The sequence below is a fragment of the Juglans microcarpa x Juglans regia genome, chromosome 5S (assembly GCF_004785595.1).
Source record: "Juglans microcarpa x Juglans regia isolate MS1-56 chromosome 5S, Jm3101_v1.0, whole genome shotgun sequence".
Taxonomy (NCBI): domain Eukaryota; kingdom Viridiplantae; phylum Streptophyta; class Magnoliopsida; order Fagales; family Juglandaceae; genus Juglans; species Juglans microcarpa x Juglans regia.
In genome coordinates, this window is record NC_054603.1 from 8,054,241 (window position 1) to 8,075,326 (window position 21,086).

Sequence of the window (21,086 nt, forward strand, 5' to 3'; positions counted from 1 at the left end):
CAGCTATCTAGTGAACGTGATGTTTTTTGTTAAATATGTAGATTCTAAATGAGACCAAATTCTAACTTCTTGATATATAAGAAAAGTTTATTAAAAAATTGTTGACATTTTGCAAGGTACCTCTTAAAACCAATGTTTTGAATACCGTACCGGACGCTGTACCGGTCAAGGCACTGGAACGAAATATTTCGATACCGGTACCGTTTCGGTATAGCGTTTCGGGATAATGTTTCGGGATAGTCGATCTATAAATAAATTATATATATAAATATATATATAAATTATATTCTAAAATAATAGTCTATATATAAATAAATTATATACAAATACATATATATATAAATTATAAATAGTCTAATCTAAATTGGAGGTTAAAAAATAAGCTTGTAGTTTGAAAAAAAAAAAAAAAAAAACACACAAGCCGAAATTTCGGCCGGTATTTTGGCCGGTACGAAACAGGTATAGTACCTGTACCGGCCGGACGGCTGAAACGAAAAATTTCCACTGTACCGGCCGGTACGGTACGAAATTTAAAACACTACTTAAAACTTACCATTTAAGAGCATTGGCTAGTGCCAGTTGTGAGTTTTGAACAAAAACAAGAACAAAAGTATCAAAAACTAATAGAGAGATATAACCCTTAGGAGTTTGCTCAAATAGTAAATGCCTTGATCTTGATAGTAATGGTATGCTCCCTACATATTATTATAACGTGTTAAATTCACGATTTGTGTCAATTTTTTATAGTCCTTACAATCATAAAACCTTCTCTGTTACTGCTTGATCCTTTTTATTTAAAACAAAAAAACAACAACCACTACATTTTATAGCTCACAATTTTAGGTGGGAGAAACACCCATGTAGAACAACACAAGAAACAATACAAATAATTATTTACATCTCATATATTCACAATGAAGAAATAATATTTACAGTTATAAATGTTGCACATCATTTTAAAAAAAATAAATAAATATGAGATCTGTATAAAAAAATTAATTTCTTTTGAGGTAGTTCTCAATTATTTTTAAAAATAGTACATAATACTTGTACAACTCATAACTGTATCTAATATTATCCTTCACAATCGGCCTTATTCTGATTCTATGATTTGGTTCACCCATCAAAATATTTAGGTTCTTGTAGTCCTTATCAAGGCTGATCTCTGTTTGAAAATGTAAGTATTCTTAAATATTTAATTCCTAAACATCACTCAAAGGTAAAATAATTTCAATTTTTTCATCAAATTGTTATCATTACAATTTTTTAAACTCCAAAACAAAATAAAAAACACGAAAACAAATACAACTCTTTTAAATTTTAAAACAAAACTAGTGTTTATAATTTTTTTATTTTTTTCAAAATTTCAATAAAATATTTTATTTCAAATTATTTTATTATTATTTATAAATTATTTTTTTTCTCAACAAGCATATTATAGATAACATAACGGTTACATGATACCATAGTCACTAGAATGGAAGGGCCAACATTCAACCCAAGATAACAAATACAATACAGTAAATTATTTTCCTACTAATATTAATAGAGTGAGGTTACTTGCCGCCTCACTCTTACCGCTAATCGTTAATTTTTTTTTTACATTTTTTAATACATTTAAATATTTTTAAAAAATAAAAAAAAATATACTAATATATTTAAAAATACTTCTTTAATCACTAAATAAAAAAATTTTTTTTAGGGCCGCATACCAGTGTCTTCGATATTAATTTTATGAGCGTCAAATGGGCGATCAGTTGCGCCCAACAATCCGAAATAATTATTTGATATGAATTTGTTGAGTCCCACGTGTATGGCTACGAATCGATCGCTCAGGTGGAACGTGGTCGACACGTGCCATAGGGGCTGACAAATGTAACAGTATGCTAGTATCTACAACAAGAGTCAAGGACAACCAATCAATCTCAAATGATTTCGTGTAGACTTTCTTTGTCAACAAAAACTCTTTGATTTCATTGGTCAACAAAGTGTTCTTTTTGACTCTGGTTTACATGTGAACGCTGCCTCTTTCGTCTTCCTTCCTTTATAGCTTACTTTTTATCTCCGTCTTACGAACTCCTCAGCTTCCGAGCTTTAAAAAAGCCCTAATTTCCGCAAATAATAGACCACTAAATCTTTAGTTTTCTATTGAACTCACAGTTGTAGATTGCAATATCTTTACTAGGTAGCCCAGTTTTCAGTAATTCGTTCCTAAGAAACAGTTTTGGCTATTAGAAACTGTGTGAGAGAGACGAACATGTCGGAGAAATTCTCGGCCACGCTTCGGATCGGAGATTTGAGTGATTTCATAGCACCGTCGCAGGCATGCATAGTGTCTCTCAAGGGGCTTAAATCCAACTCAACCAAGCATGATAAAGCCGAGGTATTTAGCTCCAATTCCATCGATTATTCAGTTGTCAACTCAAAGGCACGAAGTGGTTAAGGGTTTGCTAAAGTAAACAGGAAAGTTTGAAGTTTCTATTCGTTGGGTTTTATAATTTATTTCGATGTTTGGTGAAGGTTTCGTCTTCTAACAAGCAATTGCAAACAGACCCGGTTAAAATTTCACTCAAGGACTGCTTAGCATGCAGGTAATTTATCTCTCTCTCTCAATTATTATTTTTCTTTATGTCATTTTTCGAAGCTCTTAATAAGCTTTATGTAACAAACTAACAATGAAAAGCGCGAAGGGACAAAAAAGGTGTTGAGAACTTCAAGTCTGTGAATTGATGTGTATTTACTATGGTTTGTGATCTTTTAATTCACTGTCGTTTCTTACTATAGTGATCTTTGGATGGGGAAACACCTGCAGTATAAAGTAAAGATAAGGGTAGCGGACAACATTTTTCTATTGAATTTAAGTGTTTCCATGATTGTTCATACTGTGAGAAGAAATAAACTGGCTCAATTTTTCCTAAACATTTTGTTAGACATGGTTAATCATCTTAGAGATTTCCTTAAAAGCAACTAATAGGATAAAAAAGGTTTAGAAAGTGTTAGGCTTGATGAGCATGCTGCATATGTAGGTTCCATAATGCTATTTCTTGAAACTGGAAGGGGACCAATTGCCACATTGTTCTTAGAAATTAAGAATAAAATGCTTTAGATGCTTGTATTTTGTCCTTGTGTCTGCCACATGTCTGTGGTAACCTTCAAGTGAAATGTGTTGTCTTGAAGGTGGCAGGTTTTATGGTTTTATAAAATGCTTAATGTTTATGATTTCATTTGACCATGCAGTGGGTGTGTAACATCAGCCGAGACAGTTATGCTGGAGAAGCAAAGTTTAGATGAATTTCTTTCTAATGTTAGTAAAGGGAAGCCTATCATTATTTCGCTCTCCCCCCAGTCAAGAACATCTCTCGCTGTTCATTTTGGCATCTCTCCGCTACAGGTGACTGAAACATTGAAAATTTGTTTATTGAGATTTTTCCCCTTTCCTTGTTTTCTTCTCATGGATGAGTAAAGTTAATTTAAAAAGTGAGGGTTGCCATTTCTCTTTGTTGTGCTGAGATTCCAGTCTAAATCTGATCTATCCTTAAGTTCAAGATAGCGAGCAGTTTGGGAAAGGTCTTGAACTGCTCATCATACGCATTTTCATAAGCAGTTTTTGGGCACACACTGCCACTTCAGCCATCCATTTCTAACGGCTGAAGTTCTCTTTTAATTTTCAGGTTTTCAAGAAACTCACAACATTTCTTAAGTCCTTGGGAGTAAAGGCAGTCTTTGATACAAGTTGCAGCAGAGACTTAACTCTTATTGAATCTTGTAATGAATTCATCACGAGGTACAAATATAGCCAATCAATGGACGATGAAAGCTGTAAATCATCCCTGCCCATGATTTCGTCAGCATGTCCAGGTATATGTGCCAGCCTCTAATCGTTCCAAAACCCTATGATAATCTCCTTCCACTCATCCGAAAAAAAATTTCCCAACCCATATACAAACGGATTTTTTATTTTTTATTTTGTGGGTTGGGGGGGGGGGGGGGGGGATGGATTTTGAAAGGGAACTGCTAGGGACACCTCTCGATGTCCCGATAAGTGCAAATACACCTTTTTATTTTGAGTATTTTTTTTTCAAGCATTTTTTAAATCACTTTAAATATTTTTTTTAAAAAAGAAAAAATCTCAAACTCATTTAAAAACACTTCATTAATCATTGAGGAAAAAAAAAAACCACCATTGGTAGCCTTTCTCGGTGGCTATCCTTGGTGGCATAAGCATTTCCCATTTTGAAATGCCTTGTATGTGTCAGTTATATCTAGAATGTGTTAGAAAGCTCACTAGTTATGAGGTTGTGTAGATAGCTGTGGCGGGATGGAGTCTAGGGCAAAGGGTTTCCAATTTAATGTAGATGGTGATTTAGAACTTATTTAATTGTTGTTAAGATGCTGTGAAATGTTAGGGTCTTCCTATTTGCAGGTTGGATATGCTATGCCGAAAAACAACTTGGATCCTATATTCTGCCTTATATTTCTTCAGTGAAGAGCCCTCAGCAGACAATTGGATCTATTGTTAAGCATCATGTATGCCAAGAATTGGGCCTTAGGTAATATATCCATTTAAAAAGTCATCTGATTCCTATATTCGGATAATAATTGTCATTTGGAGCATATCTAATTTTGGAGTTATATGTTTATAGAATTTTTTGTTTTTTAACAAGTTCTATTTGTCAAATTGGATTGAATACCTCATTTGTGACGATTTCCTTTCATTATATAGGCACAAGTGTGCGTGATACAAGGCTAGAATCAAGCCAAATTTACAGCAATCAAATTTGTCTACAAAAGGAAACTAGGACTATTTACAAAATCTGTCTAAATAAGGAACATGATTTGTCTAAGTAAGGAAGTATATATATACAAATTAGGAAAGTTAAATAAGGAAGGTCTTGCTGTCAATTAGGAAATCTAAAGAAGGAAGGTCTTGCTGTCATCCCCCTCAAATTGATGTTGGTCGGTCAAGAAGTATCAATTTGCCCACAAGGAATTGATGACGTTGTCTTGTCATGGCCTTTGTAAACACGTCAGCGATCTGCAGGTCAGTTGAAACATGAGTAAGAGAAATGATACGAGTGTCCCAGACTTTCTGAATGGAATGACAGTCCAGCTCGATGTGTTTTGTAAGTTCATGAAAAACAGGATTTGCGGCAATCTGAATGGCACTAGTTTTGTTAGCATGGAGAGGAGTAGGATCGGATTGAACACAACCAAGCTCAGCAAGAAGACCACGAAGCCATAGAATCTTAGAACAAGTAGCAGACATCGCACGACATTCGGATTCGGTGGAAGATTTGGAAACACGATTCTGTTTCTTACTCTTCCAAGATATCAAAGAGTCACCAAGCAACATGCACCAACCCGTAACAGATCGGCGCGTATCAGGACATCCTGCTCAATCAGCATCGCTGTAAGCTAGAAGGCGAAGAGGAGTCCCAGTAGGGAAGAAAAGGCCATGGCTAGGAGATCCTTGAAGATATCGAATAATACGATGAAGAATAGCTGAATGTAGATGACGTGGAGCCTGCATGAACTGACTAACCTGCTAGACAACAAATGAAATATTAGGTCGAGTAATAGTCAAATAGTTCAGGATACCACTAACTGTCGATACATAGTAGGGTTGGAAAGGAGATTACCCTCCTCTCAACGATACTTCATGTTTACTTCTGGAGGAGTATCCACAGAAGAAGTATCCTAAAGACCAGCCAAAGCAATCAAATCCTGAGTGTATTTATGCTGATTCAAAAAAACTCCAGATGGATCAGTATGAACTTCCAATCCCAAGAAATACGTAAGAGGACCAAGATCCTTCACATGAAATGAGGCTTGAAGATGCTGTTGCAGTCAGGTGATCAAGGCGGAATCCGTCCCAGTAATAACAATATCATCAACATAAACCAGAAGAAGAACAGTGCCAGTAGATGTCTTGTAGAGAAATAGAGAAGAGTCATATTGACTCTGCTCAAAAGATAACTGAAGCAAGGTGGATTGGAATTTATCAAACCATGCTCGGGGAGCTTGTTTAAGCCCATATAACGAGCGTCGCAACTTATAGACATCCAAGGAATAAGAGGATGACAAACCAGGTGGAATGGTCATGTATATCTCTTCTTTGCGATCACCATGAAGAAAGACATTTTTGACATCCATTTGATGAATAGGCCAACCTTGGGATGCAGCAACAGAAAGGACAGTCTGCACTGTAGTCATCTTGGCAACCAGAGCAAAAGTCTCCTCATAGTCCACCCCATACTCTTGCCTATTGCCAAGTGCAATCAACTGTGCCTTATACCGATCTAGAGTCCCGTCAAAACGCAGCTTGATAGAATAAACCCATTTGCAACCAATGGCTTTAACCTTAGCAGGACTAGGGACAACATCCCATGTATGATTATCCTGAAGAGCCCGAAGCTCTTCGGCCATCGCCTCACGTCAACAATCATGTTTAGCTGCCTCGGAATAACCTGACGGAATGGGAATGGGAATGGAAGACAAAGTAACATGAAGAGAGGTATGCGAGAAACCATACCGATCTGGTGGACGAGACACTCTGGTCGAATGTCGAGGAACTGTGGGGTTTTCCGGATCACCCATAGAAGATACAGTCTGAGTAGGCTCAGATGGCGGATCAAGCTCAGGAAGGGGCAAAGTGGGTCGTCGTCGTTCATATACAAGTCCAGGTTTGAATCGGATAGGAGAAAGAGTCAAGTCATCAAAATGCGACAAAACATGCATCTTAGGCAAAGACTCAACATGAGAAGAAAAGAACGACTGATTTTCAAAGAAGACAACATGAAGGGAAATGCAAAATCTGTTAATGCATGGATCATAGCAAACATAGCCTTTGTGCGAAACACTATAACCCATAAAAGCACACTTAACAGATTGAGCATATAACTTAGGCCGTTCATGGGATGGCAAATGAACAAAATAAACACAACCAAAGTATGCATATCAAGATAACAAGGATGGTGATGTTAAAGAAGAAAGTAGAGAGTTTCAAAATTCAAGACACTGGACGGCAATCTATTAATTAAATAAACTGTTGTAGATAATGACACTGGACGGCAATCTATTAATTAAATAAACTGTTGTAGATAATGACACTGGACGGCAATCTATTAATTAAATAAACTGTTGTAGATAATGCTTCAACCCAAAATTTAGGTGGAACAGATGAGTGGAGCAATAAAGTACGAACAACATCCCACAAATGTCTATTTTTATGTTCAGTGACGCCATTTTGCTGAGATGTATAAGGACAAGACCGCCGAGAAACAATGTCTTTTTGTTGGAGAAAATCATGAAACTCATGAGACATATATTCACCACTAGAATTAGACCGTAGAATTTTGATTCTGGAAGAAAATTAAGTCTCAACATAGGTGATGAATTGTTGGAAAACAGAAAAGACCTCAAATTTAGAACGAAGAAAATAAATCCAAGTATATTTGGTATAATCATCAATGGAAGTAACAAAGTATTTATAATTCGCATATGAGAGAACAGGAGAAATTCCCCACACCTCACTATGAATCAAATCGAAACAACTTTCAACATGACTACCTTGAGAGGGAAAAGAAAGAGACTTACTTTTACCTAATTTGCATGTGGAGCAATCAAAAGAGAGATGAGAAGAAAATTGATCTTTATTGCCCAACAAACCAGAGTTTATTAAATGAGATAAAACAATAGAGTTAGGATGACCCAACTATTTGTGCCATACCTTACCCTTATTGTTTATAGTATTACAAGAAAATGAAAGAACAATAGGAATGGAAAAATGCAGAGGAAATAAACGTCCAACTTTAGGCCCCTTCGCGAGTATCTTCCTCGACACCTGATCCTGCACAAGACAACCATCACGAGAAAAATGAACATCACAATTGTTATCAACCAACTGACCTACTGATATAAGACTAGTGGAAAGCTCAGGAGATACAAAAACATCTCTAACTGTTGAACTAACATCCCCGATAAAAACATCTCTAACTGTTGAACTAACATCCCCGATAGCATGAATAGGTAACTGACTACCATTAGCAATCTGAATGTGCGACGAGCCATTATAAGTCCGAACATTGCTAATTGTATCAGAAGAACTAGTCATGTGATTAGATGCACCCGAATCAACAAGCCATGATAAAGATGGAAGTGAACTGTTACCTTTCAGCCCAAAGGCTGAAAATGCTGAAATAATCATCTGTTGCACCATCTCAGGAGTAAGAGCAGAAGCATCATCAACAATAGCAGACTTAGCGGAAGTAGATGGACTCACAATGGCCTGAGAAGCTTGATGATTCTGGGGACGTGTAGGACATTCTTTAATAATCTACCCTGGCGTCTTTCAGTAATTGCAAGATTTCCTTGCACAGTGAGCAGCAATATGGCCGTATTCCTTGCAGTTGAAACATTGTACTTTCCTCATGTCACGTCCCTTGCCTTTCCCATGAGCCGCATAAGCCACTGCATTTGGTAACATTTTGTCTTGCTGGTAAGTTGCCTGGGTGGCAAGATGCTGCTCCTCATGAAGTAACTCCCCAAAACAAACATCCAAAGAAGGCGATGGATCACGGTTCATCAAATTGGAACAAGTGGCCTCAAATTCAGGTCATAACTTCATCAAAAACTGATCTTGCTTGCTTTGTTCATGAACTTCCTGCACAACATAGAGAGATTCTTCCGGTACCTTGGCATAAATCATGTCAGTAAATTCTCCCCAAAGATTATTAAATCCAGAAAAATAATCTTGAATGGAGAGATCGCCTTGAGTATAAGTGGCAATCTCGTACTCTAACCAAAAGCGCCGGGCAATATTGTCCTGATTATATACTTTCTTTAAGTATTCCCACATAGATTGGGTAGTCTTATATGACCTTGGATTAAGAACAATAAGAGGATCAACAGATCCTAAAATCCATGCCATCACCCTAGCATCTTTTATCTTCCATTGAGCTAACTTAGGAATCTCAGTAGGAGCGGGATCACTCCCATCTATATGACCCCATAACTCTTTTTCTATAACAAATAAACGAAATTGAAATTCCCAGGCAGAATAGTTCTTACCCGCGAATTTCACAGCAAAAGAATCGGAAGACATTATGCCCGTAAGCGAGAGAAACAAAACAAAAAAAAACTCAAGTCAAACCAAGAATACCTTGCCAATCACCAGAGAAGTCAAAAAAACAGCCAAAAGTAAGAAGTCGAAAACCAGCCAAGCCACTCAACAAAGCTGCTGGGAACCCACAGCCACAAAACAGAGTGCCGAAATCAGAGACTGCCGAAAAACACCTCTCTAAGAAAACAGAGAGTGCCGAACTCACCACACAAAGCCACAAAACACCTCTCTGAAAACAGAGTGCCGATAAGCACCAAACAAATCCAAACAACCCCTCTGAAAAACAGAGGTTTTCGAGAATCACCAAACAGAGTGGAATACCATTTCTCTGTAAACAGAAAGTGCCGAGAATGGTGAAAAATTAGCCCAGAAAAAAATAACCCAGAGAGTAGTGAAGGCAGACGGTGCCGACACAACCACAAGAACCCAGAAAGCACTAGTCTGAAAACAGACAGTGCCGACACAAGCCAATGAACTATTGCAAAAAAAAAATCTGCCCAGGAAAAAAAAATCTAGGGCTCTGGTACCATGTCAAATTGGATTGAATACCTCCTTTGTGAGGATTTCCTTTCATTATATAGGCACAAGTGTGCGTGATACAAGGCTAGAATCAAGCCAAATTTACAGCAATCAAATCTGTCTACAAAAGGAAACTAGGACTATTTACAAAATCTGTCTAAATAAGGAACATGATTTGTCTAAGTAAGGAAGTATATATACACAGATTTGGAAAGTTAAATAAGGAAGGTCTTGCTGTCAATTAGGAAATCTAAAGAAGGAAGGTCTTGCTGTCACTATTGCATGGCTAATTTTAACTATTTTAATTATCACTAGGAATAATTTAGGCTGGTGATAAAATTTTGGCATTTAAAATTAGGAGATACAAAGTCAGTTGTTGTGTGTTTGTAGCATTTTTTTGAGTATCTGATGGAATAGCCATAAGCTAGAGCAGATCTAATATCACCATATTAAGGGGACCGTGCCAACCATCTTCAACAAAGATGATACGTATTTTTGGAGCTTCTCCAATCCTTCTCCCCCTCCATACCTGAGCCAAACTTAGAAAGGAAGAAAACTGCAAAGTCCTTATTGTATCCATCATCGCTCATCTTTGTTTATATATGAAATGCATGAAGATTTATAACTTTTCTGCAAGTGTTGGATAAATTTCATATGCCAAGTCTTCTTCTTTTGGAATTATGGGTTGGTGTGCTAGGTTTTTTGATTGAAACCTTGATTATTATTTGATTGCTTAATAATTCACTCATCAGGCCAGACGAGGTTTACCACGTGACTGTAATGCCCTGTTATGATAAGAAGCTTGAGGCGTCCAGGGACGACTTTGTATTTCAAGTGGAATCTCGAGACGAAACTTGTGAAAATGGTCTTAGGACCATGGAGGTAGACTCTGTGTTAACTTCAGGGGAAGTTTTAGAATTGATACAGGTAAGATTCTATGTGCACTTCCACAGTCGTTGTGTGTTCTCCTTAACAACAGCCTTCTATATATATTAAGTTTCTGGGTAAATGTTTGCAGTTAAAAGCAGAGGATTTTAAAGCTCTAGAAGAGTCCCCACTAGATAGAATGTAAGAACACCAGTGTCCTCAAAATTTCCGCTTCTGTCATAGAGTCATTCTACATATAGTTTACTGTGATCTTCCTGCAGGCTGACAAATGTTAATGAAGAAGGGCATCTTTATGGGGTCAGTGGAGGCTCCGGAGGTTATGCAGAAACAATTTTCCGATATGCTGCTAAAACGCTCTTTGGAAGAGATATCAATGGTCCTCTCGACTTCAGAACTGTTCGAAATTCAGATTTCCAAGAAGTGAATCTAGAAGTAAGTCCCATCCAATCTCATTTCTCTATATGTAAGCCCTGGAGTATGGAGTGGACTGGTGATGCCTATATATTTTAAAAAAGAGTATGGAGTGCTTATTATTAAAAACCAGGCTTTTCAACCACTGGTAAAATGGTAACTATATCCTTTTTAACTGGAGATGGGATTTAGAGTTTCCCTGGAGTAGGAGCTTTTTAATGATATGAACCTAATTGCACTTTGAATTCTTAACAGTCCTGACACACTTGTTCTTATGGGTGGGGGTTATTGATTTTAATAGACTGGCTTGTTTGGAAAGTGAGATGACCTCATCTCAACTCATCTCATAATTTCTTTTCTAAATATCACTCAAACACAAATACTTTTCAATTTCAAATTTTCAGCTTTTTCATCTATTCATTACCTAGTCATTACAGCTTTTTCAAACTTCCAAACAAATATAAAAAACAATACAACTTTTTCAAATTTCAAAACAAAAATAATATTAAAAAAAATAATATTCTAATAATATTTTAACTTTAATGTGTTTTTTCAATTTTCTCTCTCATTTCTCAAAACCCAGTAAAACATCTTAACTCAAACCATTTCGCTGCTATTTACATAATTCTCATCTCATCTCATTACCCAAACATGCCCTAAATGTCTATGATTTTCTACTTTCAGTTGTAAACCCTAGATAGGAACTTCTCATGTATACTTCCTGTTTACTTGAGCTATATGCCTTCTCTTCTTACGAAAAAAACTTTTTTTTTTTTTATTGGTGCCGGGTGTCTAGGAACAGCGTCCTGACCAATCCCAGGGGTACCACAGGCTCTCAGCAAGGAATAAAAAAGAGTCTTGACACTTCTACCCTTTAGAATGTCATATATATTTCTGAAATTGCTCCTACTGTTTGCATGATCGATTGCGTTTAAACCTTTCTGCTTGTTCTGCATCTTTGTGCGGCCCCACTGGACTAATGTTGCATAGATTTGGAAATCTCTCGTAGAGCATATTATGCATCAACATTTTTCTGCTCAGTGGTATGATCATGCCTTTCTTTTAATATAGGTTGAGGGAAAAACTGTTCTGAAATTTGCATTGTGTTATGGATTCCGGAACCTTCAAAATGTTGTCAGGAAAATTAAAAGTGGAAAATGTGATTACCATTTCCTGGAGATCATGGCATGCCCTGCAGGTGTTTTCCGTGTTTCCATCGCAAATATATTTTCAGTATCTTGTCTGATTTTGGGCACTATTCATTTTTTCGACACTCATGTGAAATTTGTGATTTGATTTATTTAAATAGGTTGCTTAAATGGTGGTGGTCAAATCAAATCAATGGCTGGCCAATCTCCAAAGGAGTTGATCCAGTTATTAGAAGCTGCTTACATGGAGAATGTGAGTGTTTTTGGTGTTTTGGAAGTAATTTTTTATGATTCTGTGGGGCTGTTAGATTCTCCTTGTAAATCTCGAATCACGTGTTTAAGTATGCCTTGGTTTGTTATATGGTGAAAGCATCTACCGTTGTCTTTGATGCTTATCCAGATTTCATATCCAAGTCTTAGCGAGTTGTCAACTTTGCTTATCTGTGATGACCCAAGTGTCAAACGTTCTAGTGTCATCACCCTTGAACTAAACTTGAGGCTCGGTCACTAGCTATGAAATTTAAAGAACTCTAAGAGATCCTAAATGGCATAATTGCATCTCTCTATCTTCAATCCATTCCGAGTACTTAGACACATGAGCAATGATGCTCCAGATGCTTTTGTGATTAAAATGAACTTACTAACAAGGCTATATAAAACTTTATGCTTCAAAGTTTTCATTGCATTGCAGATGACTGTGCTTCCATTGTTTTAGACGTTTTTGCTTTAATATCATACAGGTTCTGGTAGCTGATCCGTTCAAGAATCCCCTTGTGAAAAGTTTATATGATGAGTGGCTTGAGCAACCTGGTTCGCAGAAAGCTAAGAGATTCATGCACACAGATTACCACCCTGTGGTTAAAAGCATTACTTCTCAGTTGCACAATTGGTAAAAAGTTTTGCTGTCCTGACTTCTGATTACGGTATACTGTTGAAACTTGAAACTTTCAAACTTTATCTCTCCACGTGGCCGACGCCTCAGATTGTGTCCCCATCGCCTGTAATGGGGAGGTCATTTGTGGAGTCCAGTTTTGATAGAGTAAACAGATTTGGTTTTCACTAAAAATTTTTCTCATGTATATATATACTTTTATTTGATGTTGTAGCCTGAGAAAGATTAATATGTGCTTATGTGATGCGCCATATTTTGTTTGTGTTGCTGTCTTTTCCCATATTTTTTCATCCTCAAGTTAAGAGGTCCAATCAAAATTGCCTCCATTAATGTATGTTTTTGTTCTTTGTTCATTCAACTCTTGTATCTGTGAATAAGAATATCAATTGGGCCAGGGAATGATGGTGGCCCTACTTCTGGATTAAACCTGTTGTCCTTGTATTCATTATTTTTTTTCCCGAATAAAATGTATATTGTTAACAATTGTGATGCGAGCATGAATGCCTTTGCTAGGATTGTTTTGAAATGGTATCAAAATCTTAGCTTTTAGGAGACCTTTTTTTTATTGGTTAAAAAATGATTATAAATATGATACAGATGAGCAAAGAACTTGAAATAAGACCAATGCTGGACAGGAAATACAGACTGATGGTATTTAGGAAATGAAATACAAGCCCAATGAGAGGTGCCTTTAAAGAACAAAGACATTATGCCCACGTTTGAATTTTAAGATGAGATAAGATGGTTTTAGATAAAAGTTGATTAAAATATTATTATAATATTATTTTTTAATATTATTATTATTTTGAGATTTGAAAAAGTTGAATTGTTTATTATATTTTGTGTAGAAATTTGAGAAAGTTGTAATGATGAGATGGAATGAGCTGAAATGGTTTCTCAATCTAAACTGCTGATTCATAAGAATTGGGCAGCAGTACGATTTTGTTTTTACCACACCACAGCATCATCAGGTTGGGGGAAGGAATTGAATACGTGATTGCCTTAGAATTATAAGCCTGTTCGTGATTATATCTTGGTGTCCTTGGAGAACTGCCATGATAGTGGAAACGTTATGCTTTCACCTGCTCAAAAAATCATATCAATCTCTTTTAATATTGAAAATTTGATGAACCTTTACTTTAAATGAAGGCAAATCTTGAGAGCAACACCAGTTGTCTTAATTTCTCAACATGAATCCACAATAATACGAGATTCAATAGATAAATCATATCTTACTATGTAAGCAATATAAATAGTGTGTTCTTCGCACTAATCTGCAGATAGAAGTACTCGTTTAGCCAATGCAACCATGCGTTTATTAAAAATATTACAATAGTGACTTGTACGAGTTTTAAGCTTATAGGCTCAAAATCTATTGTAGCATTACTAAAAATATTAAAAGATGAAAATTCATTAACCCGAGTTAGTTTATTCGTGCATCTAAAAGTTTTGCTTATCTTATGAGCCTATCTAAAAAAAAACTTTCTATTATATATGGTTAACTGAGTTCAGATATGACAATAGAATTATTCATTGAACATATGTGCAAGTTAGCAACTATGATACACGACAGAATAAAAATGTAGTGGATGAAAATATTAAAATAATAAAAAAAAAAAAAAAAAAAAGCTTAACTTGTGTTTTCTTAAAAGAAAATCCAGCATTTATGATAGCTTAGCCCAACTATCCAAAACAAAGAGGATGAGCTTATCAGCCAAAGCCCAAATTAACTCCCAACTTTTTCGCGTTGGCCCCATTAGAAAGTTTTCCTCGATAGTACACTCACTTTCTTCCCAAACAAACATAGTTTTGTTTTTCTTCCTAGTCCAGTTCAGGTCCAAGAAAACACAAAACAGTTTTGTTAAGCTTTCTCGCAGTAATATCTATTTTTGCAACCACCAAAAAAAAAAAAAAAAAAAAAAAAAAAAAACTTCATACGATCATCCAGTATCTGAGCATTTATGAGACAAACCAAATCCAAACCTACGTCAAAATCCAAAATTATCTAAAAGGAGTAATTATATGCGATCTTGAGCTTGATCCCTGATTACCCATTTTGGAAGTTATCAAAAGGAACTCAGTACCGGATAAATTTAGGGTTTATATTGGGCCCTTTAATCTGGTCACCTGCTGATTCTTCTGTGTACCTTTTGATTTGTGCAAGCAGTGTTATATTACACAGGTGTTCGTGAGCTCGCTCAGCTTCAGAATTCAATGGGTCGCTCCCGTGGGAATTTCCACTCTGCCGATGAGGACCCCACCCAAAGGTTCTTATATGCTTTCGAATAATTTCATTTTCTTTAAGTTCAGTTCACATTTGAGCTTGCATTGTTAGTGGGTGTTTTCTTTTGTTAAAAAGAAAACATAGCTTTTAGTATATACATTCCGTGTACTTAGTTCTGACTGTTTCATATTTTTAGGCGCAAAATATAAGGGAATCGTAAAATGCTATATATGATCAGCGATATGTATTAATGTGAAAGTCAAAAGAAAGGAATAAACATAAAATAGGGTTATGTCTAATCTCGGATATTACTAGTGGAAGCAGACTTATCCGCTGAAAGGGAACAACAGAGACAGGGAACAAAAAAGGGGCCTTCTTGACAGCGTCTATATTACTAAATGAAATACTCATAAGCTCTCCCTCTCTAGAAAAAAAATCTTGTCCTAGTGGTATGTATTTTGGTATATGCCTATGTAGTATTATCCTCTGTTGTTCTACTAAATTGAAGATTCTGAAGTAGTTTTATTTATTTACTCTGCTATGATTTCTCTGAAGCTTTGTATGTTTGTATGGATGTGTCATATTACTTGGTTATTGGTTTTACATTTGGTTTGGCACACTGGTGTTGTTTTTATTTTGAATAACAATTTTTGGCTTTGCAGATCAAGGAGAAAAAAAAATGCATCCAGTGGTGAAAATTCAGAATCTGCATCTGCAGGTACATATGTACCATCGCATAGCTTCAAATGTAATCTGGCAGTAAATTTTTATGGCATAATTTTCTTGATGACTAAGCTGTTGCTCAGATCGGAATACATAGAACTGTCGGGACACATACATGCACACCCTCACCCCTCATAGCTATGTCATAACATGCAATAAACATTTAATGAGAAGTATTTGTATGGGGCCTGCCCAAAAACCCCAACTACGTTAATGTCAGTTAGGTCATCTGATCGAGCTGGCTTTTGTCATTTTTTATTTTTATTTTGTTGTCCTAGCTGATGTTGCCATATTGAGTTTGAGTACTGCCCATTATGGATGTTTTGGCCTCAGATCTTCAGCTGAAAAGGGGGAAGGTGGGAAGCCGGGGTAGACGGTGGTGGATTTGGACGAGTGGGGTGGGGAAGTTGGCAGTGAGGCTTGTGTGAGGCAGTGGTGGGTGGAAGCAATGAAACTGGACTATGAACTTCTTTGCAAAAGAGAAAAGAGAGAGAGAGAGAGAGAGAGAGAGCAGACAAGAAAGGGGTAACTGGAAGAAGGGAGTCCAGTAGGTGAGGAAGGGGCAGATCTAGCCTCCAAGATAACGTTAAAATGAAATATAAAAGAAGAGATGGGAGGGAGGGAGGGGATGAAAGAGAAGGAAGGAGTTGTCGTTGGGGGGGGGGGGGGGGGGGGTGGAACCTTCCTCTCTCTTCACGGTTAGCTCACAGAGGGGATGGAAAACACTCAGTTGGAGTGGGGTGCTCTTGTGGGGAGAGAAAGAGAACAACATGGCATGCTGTTGAAAAATGATATAGGCATCATAAAGTTCTTCTTTGATATAGGATTTCTGAAACGTGCATAATGTAGAAGCTGCCATAACGATATGATGGTGCTGATGATTTCTAACAAAAATGACATTGCTAGTACTTGCAGTCTTTATGCTTATTACCTATTTTTCTTTCCGATCCTTATGGTTCTTCTCCTTGCATGTCTGTGTTTTCTTTTCTCTTATTTCTTTCGAGTTAGGTCAAGGAGCAAGTGAAGGGAAAAGGGCTTTATACCACTGCAATTATTGCAACAAAGACATTACTGGGAAGATCCGAATCAAATGTGCCGTATGCCCTGATTTTGATCTTTGTATAGAGTGTTTTTCTGTTGGGGCTGAGGTGACACCTCATAAGAGCGATCATCCTTACAGGGTTATGGTTAGTACGATCAATAAAATACTTTTCTGCATCTCCATTGTTTCTCTTGTGTCCTAACTATTGTTTTTATTACTTAAAAAATATACTTTTCGGCTGGTACCTTTTAGACTGAGTTATCATGGTGTTAAGTTATTAATAGAGGCTGTTATTCAAAATATTATGATGAGGATGTGACTTCGTGCCTGTTTCAGCATGATGATTGATAATACAGACTCAGTATAAAAGAGTGAGAGCCCATAAATTGTGCTTATGCTTTTATGTGTTTTCATTTCAACAGGACAATTTATCTTTCCCTCTTATTTGCGCTGACTGGAATGCAGATGATGAAATACTGCTACTAGAGGTACTTTCCATCCTGGTTTAATCCCATCACAGTGTTGACGGATCCTAATTATTTTTATCAGCAACTGTATTTGGTACCTGGATTATTTTGACTTGTTTTGAAAATTTTCTTATTTCAGGGAATTGAAATGTATGGCTTGGGTAATTGGGCAGAAATTGCTGAGCATGTGGGGACTAAGAGTAAAGAACAGTGTATAGAGCACTATACAAATGTATATATGAGCTCCCCATACTTCCCTCTTCCGGTATGACATTTCAAACAAAATGAATTCTCTTCTGAATTGCAACTTCTTAGGAGAGTAAGGCTGTGTTTGGATGTTAAACTGAGTTGAGTTGAGTTGAGATGATAAAATATTGTTAGAATATTATTTTTTAATATTATTATTATTTTGGAATTTAAAAAAATTGAATTGTTTATTATATTTTGTGTTATAATTTGAAAAAGTTGTAATGATGAGTTGAGATGAGTTTGGTAACCAAACGTTAAGTCGTGTAACATATTTTTTTAGGACATGTCTCATGTTGTTGGAAAAAACAGAAAAGAGCTTCTTGCTATGGCTAAAGGACACAGTGAGGACAAGAAAGGTGTGTGACTGTAATCATCTTTATGATAACTCTTTAATTTTTTTTCTTGGGTTTATCATATTTATGCAATAGTCAAGGAAAATTATTTTCACTTTTCTAGATGTAGGTAGCTGATGCTCTGGATAATTAAGGTCATAGCCTCGTAATTATAGGATAATTGTAACTGAAGACCTGAAATGCTTTTCTTGACCTAGTCGACCTGTCTCACCTAGTAAAGTAAGATAGTCAATTTGTAGTGAATTGGGAAGAAGAAGTTCGCTTGATTGAGGCTATTTTATTCCTTTAGTGATGAGCAATTGCTGGTGACTATTACAGGATTTCCCATGATCGGGGAGCTTAATTTGAAGGAAGAATCTCCGTTTTCTCCTTCAAGAGTCAAGTATGCTATCATTCTCTTCTATGGATGCAATATAAAATTTAGTTGAGATGCCTTCCTGTATGATTTTTATTAATTTACACAGAGTTGAAGATTCACATAAAGGTGGTTCCTCTGGACGCTTATTGTCTAGCTTAACTGCTGGTGAGGCAAAATATAATGCTGACTACTTTGGTATGCTTTATCTAACAGTTCATTCAATTAAAAATTGGGCATATGATCGTTGGATTCTGTGCCTTTGTTTTCTTATGCTTCAGAGGTGGAATCTGGGGTCCGCTCTAGTGGCTCGAGTGCAGCATCAACAGCAGCTAACAAGAAGGCATCTAACATAGCCCAGGTTAAAGATGGCAATGGTGTTGTTAAATTGGAAGGTGTGAGACACTCTACAGATGGCAAATGGTTGATAGTTATGTATATCTTTCTGTCAATTTATGATTTCTATTAATATTATATTAATATAGCCAAAGGATTTCTGAGTATGCTGCTGACAGCATCGCATTTTGTTGTTGTTTGTTGGCATCTGTTACGTTATATGGATCTACTTTTTCATTCACTATAAGGTTGAAAGCTTGGGTGGTGTGTTCATTATCTATACGGTTATGATAAAACAACAGTATATTAAAGTACGTTCTTTTATGTTCTTGCCAGATCCCCAAGCAGATAGGAGCTTTGGAGGGAAGAAACCAAACTCTTCTGGAAATAAGGGTCCTTCTTTAGTTGAGTTGAGTGGCTATAACCCCAAAAGACATGAGTTTGATCCTGAGTATGATAATGATGCTGAACAGTTATTGGCTGAGATGGAATTTAAGGATACGGACACAGAAGATGAACGTGAGCTGAAATTGCGAGTGTTGCGTATCTATTCAAAGAGGTATGCGGTCTTAATAATTTGATTTTCACATTTATCAGAAGATCCATATATTGAAACTCGTTAAGTCAAAACTTCAAGTGTCATACCATCTTATCCTAATGTACAGATGGAAAAAAAAAAAAAAAAAAAACATAAAGGAGAATGGGAATTGGGATATTATCATTAATAAAGTCATTATGAAGACAGGATGACCATTTTTTGCAGAATCTCTAGTATACTACAAATATATATATATATATTTTCCTGACAAGCCGTATCCTTCAAATCTTTCACACGCTTTCATTCTTTGGAGGTTTTATTTACACAATTTAATAATATAGCATATGCCTGCTGGTTCATACTTAAATATTTTTGATAAATTAGTTCATACTCAAATATGTTTACTCACGCACTCACTCTCTCTCTATCTGCATTGCTGTTAAAATAAACTTGTTGGCAGGCTTGATGAGAGAAAGCGGAGGAAGGATTTCATACTAGAAAGAAGTTTGTTATATCCAAATTCTTTCGAGAAGGACTTATCACCTGAAGAGAGGGCAATCTGTCGGCGGTATGATGTATTCATGCGTTTTCATACCAAAGAAGAGCATGAGGATTTGCTTCAGACTGTTATTGCAGAGCATCGGACGCTAAAAAGAATTCAAGAACTTAAGGTGTGATAAATGGCTAGCTCCTTGGGCTTCTAGATGGGTCTATAGAAAATAAGCATGGTTGTGCCCAAAATAATTTATATGCTATTCCCAAATTATTCCTGTATTAAACAAGCATACCTCTTGGGCTTTTATTCTCGTAAGTTTCTGTGCATTATACTATGCTCGCATACTTGCACACAAATGCTATACACTAATTTGATGAATGCCTTATTCTGATATGAAGTGTGGTGATGCTTCATTTTAAAGTTTTCCGTGCAAGGTTTTTATTTTATTTTATTTTTCAGGAAGCCCGAGCTGCTGGTTGCCGCACTTCAGCCGAGGCTAATAGATACCTTGAACTGAAAAGGAAAAGGGAATCTGAAGAAAGTGCTCGTAGAACAAAGGAAAGCGCTCAGATTGGTCTAAACAGTCAGGCTGGTCCAAATACGTTCATGGCTTCGGAGTCTGTTGGCAAGGAGTTGAATTCCAGACCAGTAGGACAGGCTGCGTCAAGCTCTGTGAATGATTTGGATATAGGGGGCTCTCATGGGGCAGATCTATTGTCTGAAAGTGTTAGTTTCCAGTCCCAACTTCCTAATTCTTACTCAAGAAAGGGCACCTTTCTGATAGTTTGCCATACTTTAAAATTGACTGCCTACTAAGTAAAATCATTGACATCACCCTACTTCCATGTATTGACAGGAGAAACGGCTATGCAGTGAGATTCGGCTACCCCCACCTCTTTATCTTAAGGTGCAAGAAGTGATGTCTATCGAAATAATCAATGGTAATGTTACTAAGAAATCTGATGCTCATCACCTGTTCAAGCTTGAACCTAGCAAAATTGACAGGGTTTATGACATTCTTGTGAAGAAGGGGATTGCTCAGCCATGAAGCCATCTCACGCGTTACATTTCAATAGTAATTTATTCCATTTGTGTAACTTTTTATCTCCGGGAAATTAAAAGCATGCTATATCTTTGCGTAGCCTATTCTTAAATGATTCATAGTTAATCGGTGATATTCAGAAGGATTTCGGAAATGTGTACCCATTCAGATTGAGTTGAGTTGTGTTACAGAAGGGAAGACTCCATTTCTTCACCATAATGTGGCCCAACAGCTACATATTTTAGAGTTAGCATGTCTACGATCTCCTCTCTCTATATTTTA

General features: G+C 36.6%; 2 protein-coding genes across 2 annotated transcripts; both read left to right on the forward strand.

The window, feature by feature from the left end:
* The first annotated feature begins 2,065 nt into the window (after positions 1-2,065).
* On the forward strand, positions 2,066-13,239 carry LOC121267869 (protein NAR1). Its single transcript, XM_041171962.1, has 11 exons — positions 2,066-2,383; positions 2,521-2,591; positions 3,238-3,391; positions 3,672-3,858; positions 4,424-4,550; positions 10,393-10,567; positions 10,659-10,708; positions 10,789-10,960; positions 12,011-12,137; positions 12,249-12,340; positions 12,828-13,239. Exons 1-11 carry the CDS (start codon positions 2,258-2,260, stop codon positions 12,978-12,980), a joined length of 1,434 nt encoding a protein of 477 aa, XP_041027896.1. The 5' UTR covers positions 2,066-2,257; the 3' UTR covers positions 12,981-13,239.
* A 1,542-nt stretch (positions 13,240-14,781) lies between these two features.
* Positions 14,782-21,054, forward strand: LOC121267723 (transcriptional adapter ADA2-like). Its single transcript, XM_041171740.1, has 13 exons — positions 14,782-15,246; positions 15,866-15,921; positions 16,935-17,113; positions 17,391-17,456; positions 17,575-17,700; positions 17,965-18,040; positions 18,356-18,419; positions 18,502-18,560; positions 18,674-18,787; positions 19,065-19,287; positions 19,727-19,937; positions 20,222-20,488; positions 20,619-21,054. Exons 1-13 carry the CDS (start codon positions 15,194-15,196, stop codon positions 20,808-20,810), a joined length of 1,686 nt encoding a protein of 561 aa, XP_041027674.1. The 5' UTR covers positions 14,782-15,193; the 3' UTR covers positions 20,811-21,054.
* The last annotated feature ends 32 nt before the right edge of the window (positions 21,055-21,086 follow it).

What these genes read in the sequence shown, in the direction of transcription:
- LOC121267869 (XM_041171962.1), top strand. Translation starts at nt 2,258, where the DNA reads ATGTCGGAGAAATTCTCGGCCACGCTTCGGATCGGAGATTTGAGTGAT. An exon ending in GATTTCGTCAGCATGTCCAG is followed by an intron (nt 3,859 to 4,423) that starts GTATATGTGCCA and finishes TCCTATTTGCAG; the next exon opens with GTTGGATATGCTATGCCGAA. An exon ending in GAGTCCCCACTAGATAGAAT is followed by an intron (nt 10,709 to 10,788) that starts GTAAGAACACCA and finishes ATCTTCCTGCAG; the next exon opens with GCTGACAAATGTTAATGAAG.
- LOC121267723 (XM_041171740.1), top strand. Translation starts at nt 15,194, where the DNA reads ATGGGTCGCTCCCGTGGGAATTTCCACTCTGCCGATGAGGACCCCACC. An exon ending in ATCATCCTTACAGGGTTATG is followed by an intron (nt 17,114 to 17,390) that starts GTTAGTACGATC and finishes TCATTTCAACAG; the next exon opens with GACAATTTATCTTTCCCTCT. An exon ending in ATGAAATACTGCTACTAGAG is followed by an intron (nt 17,457 to 17,574) that starts GTACTTTCCATC and finishes TTCTTATTTCAG; the next exon opens with GGAATTGAAATGTATGGCTT.